This window comes from Scomber japonicus, chromosome 9 (assembly GCF_027409825.1).
Source record: "Scomber japonicus isolate fScoJap1 chromosome 9, fScoJap1.pri, whole genome shotgun sequence".
Taxonomy (NCBI): domain Eukaryota; kingdom Metazoa; phylum Chordata; class Actinopteri; order Scombriformes; family Scombridae; genus Scomber; species Scomber japonicus.
Window position 1 is genome coordinate 30,939,397 of NC_070586.1, and position 23,060 is coordinate 30,962,456.

Sequence of the window (23,060 nt, forward strand, 5' to 3'; positions counted from 1 at the left end):
TCTGCAAAACATTTACTTAATTCAATGTGTAATAACTGCCTAAAACAGGAACTTGCATCACATGGATATTTTTACATAAACTTTTATTAATATGAATCAGACTTAATTCAATATTTAAAAAAATGTGTTTTTAACATAAATGTTACAAAAACATTAATGAAAACCTGACTGAACCATCTGTCTGCTGTTAAACCATTTCAAACCTTTGTAGCTCTGTCCTCCCTGGCTTTTGATTTTCCTACCCAACACAAGAGTTTCCTATAGCTATTAGAGTTACACTTCAACCTATCTTCAAACCATCCCAAAGCCCACCTTTCAACAGACTTTGTCAATGTAAATAGCCTACTTTTTTACAGAAAACACACAGACCTGGCAATTCTTACTCATAATATTACAAGTAGTTATAATAACAAGATCAACTGAGATCACAAAAATATTTCTAGATACAATTCAGCAAAACCATGACATAGATAGGGGCATGTCCCAACCGTACATACCCAAATCTACACCAATGGCAACAACTAAACCAGCCAATACAAGTCAGTCAAGTAACATTTAAAAGAAAGTACATTTTAGAAACTGCTCAGCCAATATAGCTTTTACTGTACTTGGCTGGGTTGGCATGTACTGCTACCACGAGCTAAATCCCAACTAAAGCACTCAATATGTCCGAAAGAGTAGGTGGTATTATTACCATGGAAACTACCAAAAGGCAGAAGGTGGATTGTATTTCGCCCTAGTCAAATTTATCACAAATACTACAGGTGGAAGGAGCAGACATGATGTGCACTTGCAGACTCTACCTTGGCCTGAACCCTTTCAATTATGAACCATTACAACTTCTTCCCTTGCAATATTCATGCACGAGCAGATCACTCCTTCAGATGTCTTAGGTTGCTGTAAGTTGAGATAAACACTTACAGAGTTGTTACAGCCAATCGCCCGCCTCTATTCCTCAATGTCACTGCCTTAGCACTCAATAATTCAAAGCTTGGCGGTAATGAGCTCCCCGTAGGCCCTGTCCCCAAGGAGCCTCCCCACTGTGCCTACACTGTAATGTAGTTATATCTCGTGTCAGCTTTCAAATCAATTACATTTCTATCTGATGGCTATGTAATTGCGCCTGATTGAGTTTTTGGCACGCCAGCCAAGTGTGTGGTTCCCAAACTCAAGCCAGTCAAAACAGGAAGCTTCATCAAATGAAACTGTATTTCATCCTGATTGAGGCTGCTTGCATGATAAGCGCAACTGTAATTATGATAATAATAACAATAGCAATCTGTGTTTTCTCAGCTTTGTTGGTTTTTTTCCTTTGCTCTCCAGATGAAATTTTGCCCCAAGGACTACGAACAACATTTGCTTTATTCAAGATGCAAAGGCTGATTTGATTGTTTGTAGCATGTGCAATTTAGCAGATTAAATGCAAACCATAATGCTCTTGTATATATTTCAGCATCTGGAGTCACAGTTAGCTTTAATGTAGCAGACTTTTTCTGCAGCACTACACATCATGCACAGTGATCTTTACATGTTGTGTTTATATTTTGATAGTGGACATATAGTGTGCCAGTGCCAACAAGTCATACTGCCTGTTGGCATAATGCCTAGAAATAACAAGCTAACCTCTTACCTACAGCATTTAGCTGACAGCTAAGGTCAGAGACATATTGTTATATGTGTCACATCTCAGGGCAGAATGTTATTTACTGAAGATTGGATGGAATGATAGATGGATGGATAGCCAGACGGAAAGCCGACAATAGGTGGCTGTAAGGACGGACCATCAACAGGCGACTGACAGACAGACAGATGAATGTATATATAGATGGGAGGATGGATGAATGGATGGATGATGGAATGTACACATGAATGGATGGATGTACAGATGGATGGATCAACAGAATGCATGGCTGGATGGACAGAGGGAATACTCTAATGGAGTGGTATTGAGATAGATGAGGGGGAGGATGCTGTGGTTAGGTGCATAAGCAACTAAATAGTGATGAATTGTGGCTGCTGTCAGCAGCACTAAGTATAACAGACATAGTAAAACAGCCTGGCTCATCCATAATCAGCAGACAAAGATTGTCTTCATGCCAGCAGAGAACTTCTCTGGAAATAAAGCACTCAGACCATCTACCAATCTGTCTTTCTATCCTCTATTCATCATCCCTTTTCTTTTTATATCCCCTTACTCTCGGTGTTCTTGCCCTTTAAATCTCTTCACTTGTATTATTCTCTCTTCATTTCTCTTCTTAAGGCTTTTCGTATCTCTGTCTGTCTCTCTCTTTTTTTCTCTGTCTCTCTCTCTCTCCCACACTGTCTTTTGTGTTAACAGCCTTCCATTTTTGTGCAGTGGGGGAGCCACTGGGTGCACATCTACAATCTTGCCTTTCATTTCATGGCTTCTGGAAATGGATGTTTTACTGCCTTCATTAAGGCATGCAGCAGTCAGCGCCGTGTTTTCCCTCTGAAGTTTAGCTCCATGAACCTCGCCATTAGAGGACATTATGGCCCCAGATTTCAGGGCACAGTGGAACACTGTATAATTTGATTAGTGTTATTAATCAAGTGGAATACCGCTCCTTTCGCCCCCATCTTCCCAATCTCCATCCCCTCCCCCTCCTCCTTTTTGCGATTTCACTTCTGCTTTCAAACCCTTCAGACGTTCCTCTCCCTTCCCTCTTCCTCCTCCGCTTATCCATGTACCTCTCTGTCGCATGCGTTACAACACACATGCAGTGAAAGTGACAAAAAGGCCTTACACCTTCCCCTTTAAAAACAATGATTTACCACTTGTTTTTTTTCTCCCCCTTCCCAACCCCCCCTTCCCCCATTCAAGTCATGCCCCCCTCTCCTAGCCCAGGACATAAATCAATTGAGATGAAAGTTCCATAATTGTGCTTGCTGGGAGGGATTTGAGCAAAATTGCGCTATGAATTTTTTAAAGGGAATTTTTACTAGCTGTTCAACGAGACTTGGGCGGCGAAGGAAGGTGAGGCCACGAGGATTTATGGGCCTGGATTCTTCATTACTGAAGTAATTTTCCTGCAAATGATAGTGCAGCACCCTGGAGGGGGGAGCCCTGCCCGCCTGGGAGAGTACAAACCTGCTTAATCTCTCGTGGAGAGAGAGCAGCTCAGAGCACTAATATCATCTGTATGGGACTAAAGCTCCATTTGTTAACATCTAAACTGCAGCTAGTGTATTTGTGATTCATAGTAATTGATTGCTCAAATTTGTTCCAATAGTAGCTCCACACATTGATTTGATCACAGAGGCTAGCTTTGTTTAAACTGCTAGCAAACATGCTCCAGGGTTTTTTATATCATATACTGTTTTTCACAAAATATGTACATTTCCTTATCTAATGTTTATGTAGTTTGAATTGTCTAATTGCAAAGGTTGGGTGATACATACATTAGTTGCATATGTACACTGCAGCAGGTAAGGAATGAGCTAGTTTAAACATGACATAGGCTACTATAATATAAAAATGGAAGTGGGTAAAGAACTAGTCATTTAAGGAGAGGCAAGGTCACTTTAATGTATGCCAAATGCTTTTTCCTTTTCTCTCTCTGTCGTTGACACTGTCATCTATGTGTAGTATGTACTGTGTGTTCATCCTCGTGCTGATTAAGACTTGCTTTGCCAAGCTTTCATATTGTTTCTTCAGCAAAGGTCTCTACCCTTCTTTCCACCTTTGGTCTTTCCTCCCTCCTCATTTTAACCTTCCTCAGTCCAATATGGCTGACGTTCTGTCTCCATCTCTTTAGGTGCAGCCAGCAGCAGTGGCCCTCCTCAAGGTTAGTGCGTCCACGATGCCAGGTCTCATTCTGTATCCTGCCTGCCGTCCACTCAATTTTACAGCTCAGTAGCTTGAGAAGCAGTGGGGGTAAATCTGCAGCAAGAGAAGGAGAAAGAGAGAGAGGGGAGGAGAAAGGGAGAAACAGAATTATTGTGCACCCTGTCACCGATTGAAGTGGATCTCATTCCAGGCACACTAACAACTCAAGACAATTAGTCACTTCTCACTAGGCCAGACCTGAGATTCACTTGTGGACCAAAAAGAGGCAGGGAGTAGAAGACCCACAAGCATGGCTAAGCATTGCATATAGCAGCTCAGTGGATAGACAGGCCACTTTAGGATGAAGTGACTGAGCTCGACTGCAGTGGCTCCTTGGGGCCTTTTGAACAACATTGAGATAAAAATAGGAGTACAGGACTTGGGATTCAAGCATTGATAATTCATAAAGACTTAAAAATATGTATGAATATCAATTATCATTCTTCTCATTGGCATGTGTTTGACTGATGTTGCCAGACAGCAATGCAAGTAGGATCACATTTCCCAAAAGTGAAAATAATGCAGAAAATATCTATATTCATGTTTGTCTCCACTGATAAATAATGTGTCACGCATAGGCTTTGCTTCATAACATTCTTCAAGATATACAAAGATAGCAATGTCGGTAATTGGTTACGTTCCACCTATTAGTCGGTTTAAGGTAGTTTGCTGCCAAAGATGAGCCCTGGAGCTTCAGCCACCACATGTTCCAGAACAAAAGTGAAGCATGACTAAGGTGGGTGGTGCGTGGAAGATCAGGGAGTAGGAAGAGAGAAAAGTTTGTCCTGGGCCCTCTGCAGAGACGCAGCGTGACCAATTGAGGTGAAGGGGATGAATGAGGCCATTCACTGAGCCTAATGAAAGAGCTCCTGCTGAGCCCTGAATGAGGGTGGGCCCATCTGCACCACATAGGCGTGCACAAACCAGTGACCTCGAAAATTACCCAGGAAGCACTTTGGGACAGTCACCCCAGCAACAGGCTGGGGTTCACATGGAAACCAGGCGCTTCAATCAGTGCCTGGCAGCTTCTTAAACAGTTTTTCTGTGTTTTGAAAGAACTCTGTGTGAAATCAACTTTGAGAGACACCCCCTGTTTTTTTTTTTAAAGGGGGGAGTTGGCAATGATTGTCCCATGTGAAAATGTCCAGGAGCTCTCACCAGCTTTGAGAGGTGTGGGATGCTGCCCTCAGGACTTTTCCTCTCAAGATACAAAGACTGGTTTGTCTTAGCTACATGTATATGTGCTGCCTGAGTATATATGCAGTTCTTTCTGTGGAGGTTAATTAGGTTCAAGGGATGTACAGCGGCAGGCTTAGGAGGCTGTGAAATAGATCCGATTTCAGAGATTCCAGATGAGGAGAGAAACACCCCTGGGGACTGGACATTAAGTTTACAAGCATCCTCAAGGATCTGGTTCATTGGATTGTATCTGTGTTATTTGGTTTAATATATTCAGTCTTGATGAGCCAGAGGCATGCAGGTCATTGAAGTTCCATTCCCGTCTCCGTTCCCTCACGGAACTTTTGACAGCGTGAAATGACAATCCGCCCCTGCACGCATCTCCCACGTCAAAAAGTAATGAGATTGTGCTGCTGGAAATATCACTACAAAGCATCAGGCCTGCACTCGGGTCTGACTGCACCTTCAAACAGCGCTGCCTGCCAGCTCGCCTGCCTCGCCTGCCTGCTGAAAAAGAAACGAACAAAAACAATCAGAATCAGAGACAGAGAAACGGCAAGGGAAGCTCCCCACACGGAGACAAACGAACACGCCAGGGCTTTCATCCTGAGAGTGATTAGCCATCCGAAACGTTTTAAAACCCCGCTTTGAGTGTGTTCCTCAAACGAAAGAGTTCCATTGAGGAGTGGTGGTGAGATGTTTCTCGCTGGGAAGTGCGAGTGATCTAGTCTCTAATTGTGGCGTCGCTGACAAGGCTGGTGTGGCTGGGAGCTTTTTAAGCGGGGCTTTTTGCTACACTCTTGTTCCCTTCCTGTCAGATCCACCACCAAAGGCACCAGGGAACAAAAAGACCCCTCAGATTCTGTTCTTACATCCATCTGCCTATTGCTTTATGCATAAATACAGCCCTAATTTAACACACTAATAGGCCCTGATGCTGGCCTAATAGCCTAACCAACACTACAATAGGAGCTGTAAATACAGTGTTTTGTTGCAGATATGCAGAATTAACCTAACGTAGGTTTCAGTCTGTATAATTGCTGACTTTGTCTCACTGTTGTTATTTCGTATTTCACTGATCGAAGTCTTTTGGCTTTAGAGAAACAGCAAAGATTATGACACATTGGCAATAGTGCTACCCTTCTTCTGCAGTGCAGCGGGAACAAAGGCGTGTTCTAGGTCTTTGAGCACCGTTCAGTAGAGCTGGTGGAAGCCTTCAGAATTTGGCAAGGAAAACTTTTGGATTCTCTACTGTTCAGAAGACAGGTTGTCAAAGATTTGAAGAATAGAAGAGAGGCAGTTTGAAGAATCAAAGAATCAGTGATGGGGGTGGGGTGGCAGGGGGGGTGTTGGAGAAGAGAGGAAAGGAGTGAAACCCAAGCTCATAAAAATCAGTATTATAACAACATTAATTGATGCTGCTGAGTGCCATATGTGACGCCATATGGAAAAGCTGCCCCAGAGGCCTGCTATAATAGACAGCCCGCAGTGGTGCACACAACTTGGCACATATACAAACAAGGGACGTCCCATTAATATCAGCCACGCAGACTGAGCAGGAGACAGTGGGAGAGGGAGTGAGAGGGTGTTTGAGGGAGGCGAGAAAATAAAGAGAGGGGGCCAAGTTACTGCATGTTTTGTTTGGTTTCTATCTTCAGCCCTCATTTTTCACATATCACCCACCTGCCATCACACTATATTTTTGTACCAAATGAAGGGATTTAGCTTAAATGGAAATATATACACATTCACAAATCTTAGCTTCTCCCACGGTTCCTTAATTACAGTAATAAATGGCCCCTCCCTTCTGGGATGATCAGACCGCCCTCTGTCCGCCCAACTGTCACTCCCACTACAGATGCCCAGTAGTCCTTTCATTACACACACACACACACACACAGACATACACTTCAGCAGGTGAGGTGATTCATGGCACCTTGACAAAGACGGCGTGAACAAGCTCTGTTTAACCTCTTCTGTGCCTAATGGCAGGGCAGCCGTTATTTACTGCCGCTGTCCACAGTTTCCACTGCTTGGTTGCTCACTGCTCTCTCTCTCTGTCTCTCTCTCTCAAGCAATGCATTTATTTCATATGACATAGACATTGTGTTGATGCGGCCATTCTACTAGAAATGACATTAAATCTAAATGCCATTTTATAGGAGGTAAATATATGAATTTTTTTAAAACAGAATTAATGGAGTGAGTAGTTTCAAGAAGACAAAATGTAAAGGGAAGTTGGGAGTGTTTTGGGTAACAATTCAGTATTTTGTGAGTCAATGTATTCATTGACATGTATAATTAATGATTATTTTAAAGAATCTCACGTTTAAGAGGCTGGAAGTAAACATTACATTAGTAGACATTTTGCTTGAAAAATGCCATACATATTTTATTGATTATTAAAATTGCTGTTATATAAATTTCTATTGAGTGACTGACCCCAATTGATTATTAGACTAATCGTTTCACCATTCGTGGTGGCTAACGCTAACCCTTAACCTGTGTCATGGCAGCGAGGAAGCTTGAATCAAGTTCAGACTCTTTGAAGTCATTTCTTTCATCCTGTGAGGTTGTGTGTGCCAGCAGACCTGCAGGCAGACACGATATCCTCCTTCATGGCCCTGTATGGCCTGGATGTACAGGTATCCATTTTTGTGTGAGGTTCACCTGACTCTTTGGGCATGTTGAGGAGCAGGGAGGCAAAAAGACAGATCCTTAAGATATGGAGTTGTCAGCCATTCTGTTGAGTTTCATAGAATGTGAGGCGAAACAAGAATAGCGTACAGCTGTTTCCTCCCTGACACAGAGGGAGGCAGATGAAGAGCAAAAGAGAGAAAAGAGAGAAAGACTGAGGGAGGAAAGAGGGAGAGTGGGAGAGAGCTCTCCGCTCTGTGATGTGCACTGATGTAGCTCCAGCTCTAGGTCAAACGCTGCCGGTGTTTTGTGTTCATCTTCGTCTCGTCTCTCCAGTGCTCCTCTAAATTATTCACAGCCTGAAGATGTGCAATGTGGCTGCCTCCTCCCTTCCTCTCTCCTCCTTCACTCTGCATTGCTCTCTGTTTTTTTCTGTCTCTGTTTCTCATGCCTTCCATTCTCCATCGTCATGTGATGGCTTGTTTCAGAGGCAACAAATAGAACTTCCTCCTTGCAAGCTGGTTAATCCCCGCACCCCACATCCACTCATCTACCATCAACCACCCACCTTTCATCACTGACTCCATCTCTCGCACTCCTCCTTTCATCCCTTCCCGTCCCTCGCTCTCGCCTCCCCTGGCTGCCAGACTAGAGCCAGCAGCTTCTTTTTCTAATGGGGAGGCAGCCAGCTGTTAGCAACAACTGCTCAGTAGCTCCTGCTCTCCGCCTGCATCTCTCTACGTCTCTCAGTCATTTCATAGCATCTATGATGAAGGGGTAGGATTGACAGCACGTTTCTCCCTTCTGTTTCTTTTTTTCCCCTCTCTTCTAAACTCAATAATGATTTCCAGTGACTTTGTGCTTATTTTATCTATCTGAATTCAGAGATAAACTCCCAAGTGCACACTAAATCCTCAGGCCAGTCGATGATACTGATTAAAGATGTGCCCGTCAGTCATTTCACCTTAACAGACTGCCCATGGTGTGAAGATGGAGGGAGCTGCTAGAAACCAAGGACATAGTGGGGTTAGTGTTTGGTAATATGACCAAAATCGACCATCAGAGATTATGTTTTACCGTTTTTACTGAGGTATCTATCGATTCAGCCAAGCACAAACGTGATACCTCTTTGTCAGACATTGTGGTCTTAAAAACAGAGACCGTCCTCCCAAGAAAAAAAGGGTTTTAGCAAATGCCCAAAAACAACATGAGTCTATGTTCAAGTCACAAAGCTTTCTAGCGGCATTAGGAGTTATGACTCTTGTCTGCTGGGAGCAAAGGAGGAAATAGTGTGACATTGTTATAGAGCAATAAAACGTCATACCCAAATACGGTAGACAGCAGTCTGTATCCCACTTCCTGCCAACAGTAAGCATAGCATGTGTCATTCTGGAGGGCATGGCATGGCATTTGGTGCTTTATTGGAGGACTTGTAGTATAACCACCTGCTTTTGTAACAGATTATTATTGTCGTGTTAACTAGGAAGATGTAAGTACTAAATCCTGTTTGGACAGCAGGGGTGAGAGGATGAGGTGTGCCCCTTGTGGCCACCTGGAGAGAGAACAGAGCAGAGAGAGGAGTTGAATCCAGTTCCAGCCGTTGCCACAGGACACTCATTTGTAATTCTGTCCCCTGCCTACAATAACGTTTGATCATTGCGGGGGGGGGGGCTGGAGGTACAGAGAGGGGGAAGGGAACTGAGGCTTTCTCTCTCTCTTCAATCCCCTTCCCCAAAACCCCCACCCGCCCTCTCGCAATTGCTGTCACCCAGTATGAATGCCCCCTCTGGCCCAATGACAAGTCTAGCGTGGAACGCTTGGCTGCCCCCTTAAATTAGCAGTAGAGCCCCCCGGCGGCACATGCTTCTCATGACCAGCACACAGTGGGCCGCCGCCAGATTCTTTTCATTATGGCTGTGGCCTGCCAGCCCCCTGACTCTACCTCCTTCTGCCTCTCCTCCATCCCCACCTCCCTCTCCTCCTCGTTCCCCCTGTGTGTCGGCCAGAGCTCAGTAAACAGCATCTGTAGTGCTCATCACATTACTGTCGTAGGGAAGAGAAGGAAAGAGGTAGCCAAGCTCTCTGTGGGTGTTGCCGTTAGTTCTGTGTATCTAAGTGTTTTTATGTGTGCATACAGTATGTGATTTTGTGTGATTGTGTATAGTATGTATATGCATGCATATGCGCTGTGTGTACATGTGTCTGTGTGTTGGCTTGACAGGATTAGTGAGAGAGAGAAAGAGAGAGAGCTAGTAGTAGCAGCACAGAGAGTGAGAAAGAGCGAGAGAGGAGGGGAGTAGCAGTACAGAGCGATGCCTGGAGGCTCAATCTGTTCCTCACTGAGCTACATCAGTGTTGGAGACGGCGGCTCGGGCCGCGGGGAAGCCTCCACTCGCTCCATCAAACTGTCAGGCAGCCAGCGGAGCTGCACAGGGAGACTCTCAGCTGCCCCCAGGGCCAGTTCAAGTCAACATCCCATTTCCTTGCCTCCTCGCCTAATTTCTCCTACGCCCTGACTTAAATTTCCAATGCCCAGTGTCTGCTGCTGCAGCTCAGCAGCACCGGGCCTGGGGCCATGTCAAAACACTGGGAGGTGCTGGGGGTTGTGTGTGTGTATGTGAGTGTGCATTCTCCTCTGAAGGCGAGCTATCGAGCTAGCTACAGTCACACGGTCAGCAGAGACAAGAAGAAGCCGAAGGGAGCCTTATGAAAGACGAGGTGCGAGAAAAACATAAATCAGAGGGTTTTTTCTCTCATTCTCTCTTACCAATGTCCCCCATTTTTCTTCCACAACTATATTCATAACACAGTTGTGTATTCCCTGTCCTTTCTAGTTCCTGGCAGTTTTCTTCTTTCTCTCTGAGCTGAATAAATGCTCCCTGTTCCCTCATACATCTGCCATTACTGTCTGTTTTTCCCTCGCCAAACTACTCCAAGGATCACACCAGCAGCCCAGCCGGCTCTGTCACCCCCCCAGTGAGTGCTGAAAGCAAAGGTTGAGGGATTTCTTGTTGGAAATGACAAGGCGGTCCTTTAATTTAGTGAAGAAGGGGGACAGCTCTTCAAGTTTACCCCCACCACTTTTACCATCAATCTTTCCATACACCCCCCCCACCACCACCACCCTCCCCATCTTCCTCCTCGACCTCACCACATACTTTGCATGGAAGTGAAACAGAGCGCTGCCAGGTCTCAGCGCTGTTTACATGGACTCTGGGTAATGTTAAAGTCTGCTTAGTTTGGCCCCAGGTCAGGACTATATCTTTCCTCACCCCGGCTTGATTTACATGACCCCCGCTGACTCTTCCCTTAAGTGTGTCCGCTCCGAAACCAGAGGCCTTTGTGTGTCTGGCTAATGCAAAGAGCATTTCTCTGAGCTTGTCTTCCTCAGTCTTCCTTGCCTCTCGTTCTCTCTTTTCACTGTCAGGGGGCCTCAGTGAAAAGGAGATTTTACTGAAGCCGTCTCTCTGTTTGCACAGCCAACTCCGAAGTCCCCAGCTCAAATATGGTTTTACGTGAGAGCTCGTCTAGGTCTCTCTGCTGGTCGATATAATTTTTTACCCTGGCAGAGCTTTTTCTCTCAATCTCATTCCCTCTGGAGCCTACATCTTCACTGGGATCAATACTTTCCTAATCCAGAGCTCCTAGGCTGACCCAGGGTAATCAGCTGACTTCCCATGCTGCCTGCTGGTGAGGTCGGGGGTCAAATGGCTGTATAGATTTGATCCTGTGATCAAATCACTTTGCTAGGCTAGCTTTCAGACACAGCTAGTAGGGTCAAGAGCAATCACTCGATTTTTTTTTTCTGGTTTAAGTTGAGACATTTAAATGCATGTGAGCTATGTAAACCTTACTATTAATAGAGCAATTCCCCAGAGGTTTTAAAGGTTTTTGCTTCAGTGCACGGTACGCACGCATTTGCATGGTTTATCTGAAGCACCCAGAGAGATTTATTTCTTTATATGACTATCTTGATGTCATTCCAGCCCACTCACATGCTTTCAAGCACACATTCACACACCACCTCCTCAACTTTGCAATGACTCATGGCTTTTCTCGGTTCGCTTGAAGGAGAGCGAGAACATAAGAGCATGCAACAAAACATCCTGTCGATGAATTATGAAAGCCGGGTTGAAGTAAGGCTTCAACCTCCATCACAAGGCCAAAGAGACTTTCAGATACCCTGCCGCTGTCTGAGACCCTGCAGGAGGTCCCCCCAGCGGACCTCAGGCTCTGATTCCACACACCCCATCAGAGTGGCCACGGCACTGTCTTCCCCACACCTCATCCCAGCAGCCGCAGGAGGGAAATTGCAGGAGGAAATTGGTGTTGTTCCACCAGTATCAGACACTGCTTTGGTCCTCGACTATCTAAATGGACCATTACCCCCTCTGTGTGCTCTCACTCTAGGAGATCTAGGTTTGTCAGTACTCTCTGCCTTACAATCAGGGGTATGTCAGTGTACGTCCCTGGACAGATGTCTTCTAAATTGAAGCCATTTCTCCTGTCAGTATGAAGATGTTTAAATTTTTACATTTTTGGCTGGTCACTTCATTCACTTGGTGGAGCGATCAAGTGGTGCAGTTACTGTCTCACTGTCCAATCAGAGCTGTTATGGCCCTACTGTTTTTTTGGTTTTTTCATTGTCAACCTTTTAATTTAAGATGTTCAATCCCTGGCACAAGATAGAAAATGTAGGTGGAGCAGAACAGAGCACAGAAAGTTGTTGTATCATTTCTCTTTGAATCATACGCTTACTAGAACGTGCAGTTGAAGTCCTTAGTTACGCAACATAATGTGGTGGAAGCACTCCTCACACTGACTATAAATAAAGGAAACAACAACACAATAAGATAAAATATGATAAAATGATAAACAAACAATGAAGCTTTCTTCACAATCACTTGTATGCGTATGCTCTCTTTTGTTCACTTCTATTTATTTTATTTATTTCTTTATTTAATTTTGAGAAGGAACTGACAGTGACACTTACATGCCAGCAGCTCTGGCAGCTCCTGTTTTGCGTACTTTATTTATTTATTTTAGATTTCTTGCAGCGAGTGCAGGGTTACGATCAGTATTCAGGCAGACAGTCGCTGATGCCGTGCCAGCGTTTGCGTAGCCGGGGCGAGTTCCTCCTCTGTTCCTCTCTCTATCTCTGAGGCGGAATTCATGGCAGACTGTCCTCCGAGTGTGACAAGTGGAACTGTGTGATTAATTTGGCCAGTCGTTTTAATGTGCTCCGGGATGCGCAACGCTTATTGTCTTCCCCTTGCACGTCTATCGGAATCTGCCAGTGAGAATGTCCAGGAGATTCGAGACATCCATCCCTCCCTCCCTTTCGTTTTTTTTTTTTGTTTGTTTTTTTCCCATCTCTTGCTCTTCTCTCCACAGCCCTGCCTCATTTCAGGGCTGAGCTACAGGGTTGTCATGAGGGCCAGCCCAGGTCGAGGCCTGGCTCCAGCCGGGGCCGCTGGCGGAATAAATCTCCTGTCTCTGAAGTGTTGAAAGCTGTGTAAATGTCAAACGCATCCGTCTGATGTGCTGGCTGAGGGGAGGGAGAGTTGGAGAGTAGGTGGGAGGCAGGGAGGGAGGATTGTGGATGAGCCATCCGCTGAAGCCGGTCCCCTGTTACCCTTCATAGCTGGCGGTTGCCAGGTGCAGATGTTGCTGCTTGCTCCCTGCCTCTGAAGAGCCAGCCAGTTTTTTTTTTTTTTTTTTTTGGTGTGTTTGGTTTGTGAACATCTATGAGAGACACAATCCACTGGGGGCTTGGCTCCTGTCAGACAGCTTAGTGAGCAGCATATCTCTCCGATTTTAACAATGTCCCCTCTGACCACCAGACGTGCTGTTCAGGGAGGTTTCTGTTTGGGGTTGTGGTTTTGCATTTTCACCATTTGGTTTTCTTGTATAGCCTTGCTGAATATCTTTTTCCCCCAGTGTACATATTCAGAGAAGCAGAGGGTGCTAAATGACGTGTTACTCTTCCCACACCCACACATTCAGAAACATTAGCTAATCTTATACATTTATATGTTTATTTTATTCTTTTCTTTAAATCGGCCAATTGTAATAGCTCAACGGGGCAATCACATACAGCACTGACAAAAACTGTCCTAACACCACTTCCATCCATCCATCCCTTCATCTCTATAGCATCCCCCCTGCCTGTTCTGACTGTTGTTTTGTTCCCCCTTTCTACCTGCCTCTCTGTCCCCCGCTGCGCTGTGTCTCTCTCTGTCTCCATCTGAGCCGTAGCTAGTATTCCTCTTTACGCTCTGCTGCAGTGCATGCTTCTTGTAAAAGGATAAGCACCATGCTGTGCTCTTTTGATATTATTTTTCCTCCTCGCCAGATTCAGCCTTGTGAGGCCTCATCTCTTGTGTCATGGCTACTGCTGCAACAACAAGGCCAAGCATGTACCCAGGGAATACACCAAGCCAGTTGTTCATCTCCATCACCTAGGGTTTAAACTCGTCCCCAGTAATAGAGAGGAACTCAGATCCGCTGTGAGATGGAAGTCATCCTCTCAGCTACATGCTAAGAATACATTTACACCAGTTTCCAAGGGGCTGAGACAAAGTTTGAGATTGGATCAATTTTCCTTTTTCTTTTTTCTTTTTGTAATTCAAGGATGGATAAAGATGGAGAGGAACATTTTTTGATATGATTCTTTTCAGATCAAATGGCAGAGTGGCGGGGGAACAAATGGGTGGTGATTATGGTTGTGATGTGCCACTAACAAGCAGTATAGAAATGGCTGATAATCAATTTGTCCAGAATCCATAGTCTGAATGGAGAATTGATTGACAAGAAGTGTAAGCCACTTTCTCTTTTTAATGCCCTACACTATGTAATGAAGGTCCTTTGACAAGCAAAAGCCCTGAAATTATAGTTGGTAAACATTACTCTAGAGAAAAGAGGACATGTTGCATAGAAATGTGTCCAATATTTATAATTCTCCATTCCAAGTACATGTCGGTGCATGTTTATACAATTTATTTTATAATCCTTAAGGACCCTAAAGTCCTTAGCAGTTAAGAGTGATCTTCCTTTAGTTTAGAACAGCTAATCATAATCATTTAATAAATATGAAACAAAGAAAACATATATTTTTGTACAGCATGTCAAATATTTTCACACTTTCAAACAGGTACCTTACAGTTGTTGGGCTATTGCCTTTCTCTCAGGTACATTTTCTTTTTTCTTTTCTTTCTTTTTTTGCTTTCTCTTTTTTCTCTTTGGTTGCTGCTCACTTGGAGGCTCTGGAATCATAAACAACAGTCACTTCAGCAAGAAGAAAGCTTCACATTGAATGTATAATTTTTCTATATTTATCCTCCAACAGGTGTATGTTCTTGTTTTATGTGTGGTGCTTTGGTAGAACAACAGGAGCTCAGGCATTTCTTGGAGTTACTATTGTGACGATAGAGATGCAAACAACAGTAAACCCTCCTAAAGCGTTGAGCCACAATGTTTTTCACTTAAAGCTCCTGCCAGCGAGGACTCCTGCTGTATCCCTTGTCTTTGCAGAGTAGGATGAATCACAGGGCATGGAAGCGCACCCCCCCCTTCCCCTCCACTTCCACTCTCCTCTCCTGAGAGATCTTGGCCACTGAGCCCTTGCACTGATTACTCTCGTTACTTAATTATACATTTGGACCCACCGCACTCGCAACAAAGGGCCGCTGTGCCTCCATTGACCCAGCTCCCTCCTCATTGTGCCTAGCTCTGAAAGGGAGTCAAACTAAATAAAGAGGGTCCACTTAAATATGTTGCCACAGGGACTTAATTGACAGATTGAAGACAGTTTTTCAGTGGGGGCCCTCTCCCTCTCTATGTGGCTCTTCGCTTGAATTGCCCTGCTCCTCATGCATCCTGCTGTGAGGTCCAGTGGGACTGGCCTGCAGCTCGACCACTCTTGTTTCCACAACCTCACTCTCTATTGTCCCAGAGGAGAGAGTTACTGGCTGAGAGCGTTTAGTGACAAATAAATGTGAGAAACGGAAGCAAGGATCACGTGGGGTTGAAGTTATGTCGAGGAATGTGTTTAAGTTTGCCAGAAAGATTGAAGTTTCACAATGAATACCAATTGCATTCAAAAGTTCCGTGTTACCAGCAGGGTTACGAACTTGACTTTAACTAATTATAAAAATGATTTTGGTAAAAAGAGAGTTTTGCCTGTGAATAAGCCAAGACTGAAAGGGTTTGTCCCTCAGTATCTGCAGTATTCTCACCACCTGTTTTTCAGTTACAAGGTCTGATTTTTTTCAATTTATCTTGTTTTTTCTTCTTCTTTTTTATGGCTAACTCTGTTCTCAAGATATTTGAGTCTGATCACTGTATTTTTATAGGGCAGTGACTTTTCCCCATGAAGTAAAATTCTGAAATAGTTTGAAAACCATTTCACTTCCTGACTGTATAGTAGGCGATTTGGCCTTTGGCCGTGTGAGACGAGGCGTATTTCATAGTACAACCTCTCTTGCTATTTAGTTCCTTCATTCCTGTCCAAGCCTGACATACAAATTAAAGACTGGTTTGTCACAAGGCGAATTTGAAATACCACACTTAATAGGCACTGTGTTTGAGTATTCAAAAAGCCTCAGCTCTCTGTGTCCTTGAGATACTATCGTCCAATTTGAAAGCACACTTAAAAGGCTAAATGACAAGCCGCGGCTGAATGCAAAGTCATTGAACAGGCACTTTATAAAAGAACCCACTGTGTAGCGGTATTCAGATTTTTTTTTTTCTTTTGCAAATTTACAGCATTGAATTTGTGACAGGCACACTAGAATAGTGTCCTGTGCTGCTATGTTGCTTTAGAAACTTGAAAACCTCTCTTAGACGATCTCACTCTCCTTTCCCTCTTCATCCTCCGCCGTTTGCACTGAAAGCTGTCAGTGAATGAGAGGTTCCATACAAAAATAACATCTGCACTGATTATGAGCTACTGGGGGGGAGCCAAATGAATAATTCCTTATATTTTCTGTGTCTGTCTCTTTTCTGTTACAGTGTGACAGCGAGAGTGATATTGACGACAAGGTAAGACTGCTTTTCCTGTGTTTATTCACCCACCACATGAAGGTGCTGAGAGTTGTGAATAACAAATGTGAGCTCTCAACTAAAGGAGGGAGACAGTCATAGTGTGTAGCGGAAAAAAAGAGACGAGGGGTAAGAGACACTCCGCCGGTCTCGCCACTGTGATCATTTGCATTTTATAGAGCAAGAAAGTGACAAGGAAAATGCGATACAGGAGGGGGGCTGTTTTTCAGTGTTAGTTTTCTGTTTTGCTTTGTAAAAAAGATATGGCAACTATTATTTTTGGAGCATTTTATGCCTGAATATGTCTTAAATATGCCTTCTAGCCTAGATCATAGCATATACTACATACCGTGAGCTTTAGTGAGTGTGTACATAATTTCATCACATAGCAGGTATCACCTCTATGTGCTTGTATCCCTGGTACAATCCCAGTCTGTGCCTTGTATGTAATCACTGTGGTTTAACGTTTGAAAGTTATTGCTAGTTAAGTTTCTGTCACGGGAATATCATGCTTTCAGCAATATAATTTGAATTTTGAAGAGCATAGTTCATTTAAGAAAGTGAAGTTGAATTTATTCGCAATGTCTCTTTTCCTCAAACTAAACCATTTTTCCATTTTTGCGTGGGTAAAAAGTCAGATTAGCTGAACACTCAAGAGAATGTTTTTGTATTGTATTAAAGATACACTAATTATGTACATCTATTATTTGACAGCAACTTATTTCAGTTACTTAAATGTAATCATTCATTGCAAACATCTTCAGTGGATAAAACAATGATTCCACGCAGTTAGCTTAAGCTAGCATTATAAGCACTTTTATGTGCTCAAACAAAAATCCAATTATTTCAGCAGTGATGTCACCGAATGTTAACAATTTGACAATGTGACAGATGTAGTCTATCAGTTTCACTCCTGTTTATTTGTTTTTCGCAATCTTGGAGGTGGTTGGCTGATGACAGCCACCTGGTTACAAGATGAAACGCCTTTGGGGAACCTCACGCATCCTAATTCCTCTACAGTTTAGCAATTACTCCCTGGTAAATGAATGAGATAGCATGCCTAATCTCCTGTAAGCTTAGCTCCCAGTTCTGTGGAAATGTCTGCAGCTCTCCCTATAAATAATACATTGATAGCAGGCCCAATTTGCATTAACTGTAGCCTGGCAAGTCAATAGGCTTTTATCTCTTCATTGAAGCGAGAAAGAACCGAGGGCGCCTGCTAGTTGACACGACAGAGAGACGTTGCTGGCCTGTCAGTCTCCATACGGCTCCCTGGCATCACTGTGGGGGGTAGAGAAGGAAGTAAAGTAGGAGGGAAGCTCTCAGTATTTCCTTCCCAGTGTTTTGTTTTCCTTCCTGGTCTATCAGTTATTTGAGACTTGTTACAGTTTCATATGGTGTCAAAAATGTTGACATTTAATTTATAAAAGTTTGATACTACGATGCTAAACAACACTGGTAAAAGAAGACGAAGAAAAAAAAGAACAAGCAGCGCTCAGGCAGTTTTTTAGAAACTTGGCGGTGTTACTATGTTGTTAGGTATGTTTAAGCCTCTGCCTGTTCAGTAAAACAGCTCCATATTTGGCTTTTGGCGCCAGTCATGTTCGTCAGTTTAGGTGGACTGGGATGCAGTTCAAGACATGGTCGAGTATTAGACACTGCTGCCAAGTTTTCAGCTGTCTGATTGTTGAATTTTGTATCAGTTATTATACAGTCCACTGTCAAGAGCCAGACTGCAGCTTTGCCTGTTCAGGCCTTTCTTTTCACATCCACTTGTCATCGAAATGTCATGAAGTGGAATTTTAGCTTGTGAAACACAATTGAGAACATATTACAGGTTCATAAAAACCTAATACTGAATGCAATCTATGAAAAATGCTCAAGTCATGTCACTAATGTCCCTTTTTTAGGGTTGGACTGGAAACAAAATTTGGCCTTGGCAATTTTCGTCTAGACCCCAGCCCTATTTTTTCCCCAACACACGCACTAATGAGTTACATAAAGCAGTATCGGGCTATTAATAGCATATCAGCTAAGCAACAGATATCAGTTTGACACCCTAACAACAGGTGTACTTAGCCAAGAAATAACCTAGGGGAAAAGTCGACACCCCAAGAGGCATGCTTAGGACTTTATTTGTTTGATAATTGATATGGGGAGCTCAACTCTCAACTCACTTATGCTACAATCTATAACTTGTCATAATCACATATCATGGAAGAAGTTTATGACAAAATGCAATGCCAAAACACACCGGACAAAATCTTTCCTATGATGATCTGGCAATGTGAGAGCTATTTATAGTCAGTCATCCAACATTGTGTCACAAGTGATCTGATGCAATTCACACATTAGGTTTAACAGTCTGGATGTCATGCTACCGACGCTATTTAAACATGCATTCACTGCAGTTGTCAGGCTGTGACAAGTAGACACATGCATAGATAGACCTCAAAGGGGGCTTGAGCCCCATTTTGCCTCCAAGAGAGAAAGCGTCCTTTTTCCGTAGTATTTTATTTCATAAATATATAAATTCCTGTTTATCCAGCGACGTCCAACATGACAATAATGTACTTAGTACCTCATCTGATTGCTGAATAGGTGAATGTATATTAGTATATGTTAGTGTTAATGGTCTACTGCAAGTAAAAGTGACTGTAGTTGGTGGAACTCAGTAGTGTGGAACTAATGTTTTCATAGCAAATCCCATGCAAAGCAGGTATGGATACTGTCACGTTACTTGTTTCTCCAAGTTGTTAAAGTTAGTTATAAAGTTTTTAATCAGTTATGCATCTGTATCCCCGCAAGCTACAAGATAACGACCGTATGATACACTGAAAAAATACAAATAGATTAAGTTTGTTTTCCTTGTACAGTATGATGAGTAGCCAGTGAGGTGCATTCAATGTTAGTTAAGTAACATCAAATTGATCTGCATTAAAGTATCACCTGATGTGCTATGATAGATTATACATACATACATATTTCCTTTCTTAGTATTTTATGTCTTGCAGCTACATTTACATGAAAGTTGAATGTTTAGGAAAATAGTTAAGTTCAAGCACTTTATTCAGTTTTTTTTTCAGGGGGGATAAAGGACTTGAATGCTTAATAGCATGATGTCATCCAAGCACTACAGTAGCACTTCCTGCAACTGCTTTACAGTATTGACAATTGGAAGCATGTAACCCCCAATCAGATGGCTCTTACCAACATCAAGCGAGCTGCATCAGACATGTTGAATTTTTTATCCCACATCTTTTTCTTTTTCCCACATTGCTGGTGGCCTTGCAGACCACTAGGTGGGCAAGTCCATCTGGCATTTGCCAGAATTGCCAAATTGCCAGTTCAAGCCTGGTCACTTTAATAACAGTTTGCCATGCACTCACACTGTGCTTCAATTCACAATAAGCCTGTTCATTTACAGAAAGGTTAAATGCTTGGATGAGAGGTATTCATCAGAAGAATAGAGATATATATTCCTGCAAGTTTGGTTCAACAGATTAATTAAAGGACAGGTTATTCTTTACAATACATAAAACTATGATTATAAATCTCAAACGCCCGGCAGTTTTTAACATGAAGGTTGTATCCAAGGCTTGAGCCATGTAACAACTTTGAATCTCACTCTTGGATACTTTTTCCATGTCTACTTCACGCTTGGGTCCCAGTTCTTAGTTTTTTATTCTCAGTTCTTAAGTTTCCTCCTTTTTTTGATGTGGTGAACTCAGTCCAGCCATTGACAGGACACATTTTCGCAATATGTGTTACTTGCATGGAGTACGTACTGTATATAAAATGCTAATGCTAATGTTAGCACTGCATCAGCAAGCAGCATATGAGAGAATAACAGCATTGAAACAGTAAGGACTTATGTACATGCATGGGCAGTGAGTTTAAAATCAGAGTAGACGTCAAAAAACCTCAAAACAACACTGCACTATAAAAGGCAAGACCAAAACAGGCAATATATGTGTAATATCCCTGTCCAAAACTTTGTAGCTGCACAAGATCATTACACAAACCAGTCAGGCAACAAAGTAACCCATTACAAAGTCTGCTTCACAATGTGAACACGCTTTTTGACAGTTTATTATCCAAACAAGAACAGAGGCCAAAGGTAAATATTAATATTTTCCATTGTTGTAATGATGGTACTGATCCAGGTCCAGGAGACAAAGAAAAGTTTTCATGTGTAGCCAACAGGAAATGAAAGACAGCATAATAGAAAAATACACAGTTGATGTACATGTATAACCAAGAGTGAAAGAACAAAAGAGCATCTGGTTACAGGCTAAAGCAGCCCATAGCAAATTTCTGAGGAAAGGAGAAGACTGGGGAAAAAAACTCTTTTGACAGGCCATCACCGCAAGTAAAAAAAAAAATAAAAAGAGATGGTGTAAAAATTGGGTTCCATGAGGAGAAAGACAAACACTGTCATTTGTAATTGCCCGCACTCAGGATAACTCGACAGCGATAATTTTCTGCAACGTTTTGCTGAAACAGGTGCCAGCTCCTCCCGTATCTTTCCAATGAAAACAAAGGCTCCTTTCACATCAGATTACCAGCCACCTGAACACCCACATTGTCAGGATTTCACAGATTAACTTAATTAGAATATTGCTTCCAGGTGTGCCCCAAGGGTGCAATCAGTTATACTGTATTTGAATAAAACTGACGAGTTGCTGCTACAGCAAAGTCAGTTTACTGCACCTTTGCGAAGCTCGCTCATGTCAAAGCGATGCTCGAGATAGCATGCAGTGATGTGTTTCCAGAATGTGTCCGACATGAATTCTTCAGAGATTGCCAGGTCACCTCCAGTTCACCATGAGGCTGCTTGGGGGGGGGGGGGGGGTATGTAGATCAGCCCAGCCTGGAAGCAACAAGCAATCAGAATCTGGGTATTGTGTTCTCATCACTGGCACTTCTTCTTTGGAGTTCTGTCGTCTGACATCTGAGATTACATGATGTTTGACAATGCAAAGTATTGAGTGTACGATCAAGAAAAAAAGCAGTGATGATCTTGAATGGCTGAGTTTATGCCTGCCCCCTGGGGGGAAACCCACATAATTAAGGATTCCTTATGGAGAAGAATCTTTTCTTTGTCTTTAATGTTATTAAAGCAACACTTGGTGTATTTGCACATAGTCATGCTAAATTAAATTGCTCATGAAGGAACTGACCACATGTTGGGCAGACTGCTTTGCAATAGAAGGTCTGTGTGTACTTGGGTCTGTTTAAGGCTACGCTGTGGAATTGGGAACATTATTTATTCTTTATTCTTGATCCAAATACTTTGAGCCAGTTAATGTCCCTGTGTGACTGTCAGTTGATTAAAATGTACTGCAACGCTCCAAAACACGTGTTAGCTGTTTAATGCTTCACACAAAAAAGCAGTTAAATGAAAGGCTTGTGCTTGTGTAATAGAGACAAACGTAATAAGAAGATGTCACATGTATAATATTTGATGTAATTATGAATAAAAGTTATATAGTTTGTTTATATTTTGGTTATGTTTGTTCCTTTTTTTTGGTTTAATACTTTATATTGCTGTAACATATTTACAAGCAAATCCAGTCAATTTATTTTAGGCCTTTAAGTTCAGCAACATTAACTGTTTTGAAATTGCAATGCTGTCACATTTCAGTCAGTCTCAAACACTGTGCATTATTGACCGTGCCTTTTCAACTAGTATAAATGTTAGTAATTCATTTTCTCCCCTCCTGATACCTGTAATCCATCAACCAGACAATCTTGTCAACCTCTGACACATCTGAGATACTCCAAGTCAAGATGGTCATTTTCTATCTTTGGAGAGGCAGGGAAAGAAATAGAGTGAGATTCATCCCTTCTCAGTTTGTTCATGCACTCTCCTGAAGTGTCATCCTATTTCCATTAGACCCCACTTTGCCATCCTCTCTGGCTCCTCCAATTTCCTCTGTATTCTTTCTTCTGTGCAAATAATACAGCGGTGTGTCTGCCTGTCTTCAAAGCGTTAGCATGAGCTACTTATATTCTCTGCAGGCCTTAACACAGCGGCCCCGTGTCAGGTGCGTTACCGCCGCTAAAGCCACATCACCATAGCCACAGCGGAGGACACCCAGGTCGGCTAATTCTATTTGGTCCTATTTGCCGAGCAGTCACTCAGCAGAAAGTGTATCTGTCTCCGAGGGAGTCTCCAAGGACCATTACCACATCCTGTCTATGAGCTCTTTTATGGCTCGGGTGTACTCATCTGCCAGGGCAGCGCACATGCTCTGATTGACACATTAATTCCTCCTCTACCCCCTTATCTTCCTGCTGTGTGCGGAATGAATGCCATATCACCGCGTCGAAGCGTCTCTACCGGCTTATC

The 23,060-nt window shown here is 43.0% G+C and overlaps 1 protein-coding gene across 3 annotated transcripts in view; it reads left to right on the top strand.

Moving 5' to 3' along the window:
• fbrsl1 (fibrosin-like 1) overlaps positions 1-23,060 on the top strand; it is a 283,649-nt gene that overhangs the window by 173,930 nt on the left and 86,659 nt on the right. For all 3 annotated transcript variants that reach the window (XM_053326197.1, XM_053326196.1, XM_053326195.1), the window contains exons 5-6: positions 3,777-3,806; positions 16,676-16,705. In XM_053326197.1, the coding sequence (XP_053182172.1) occupies positions 3,777-3,806; positions 16,676-16,705 (60 nt within the window). The remainder of the gene's footprint in view (positions 1-3,776; positions 3,807-16,675; positions 16,706-23,060) is intronic.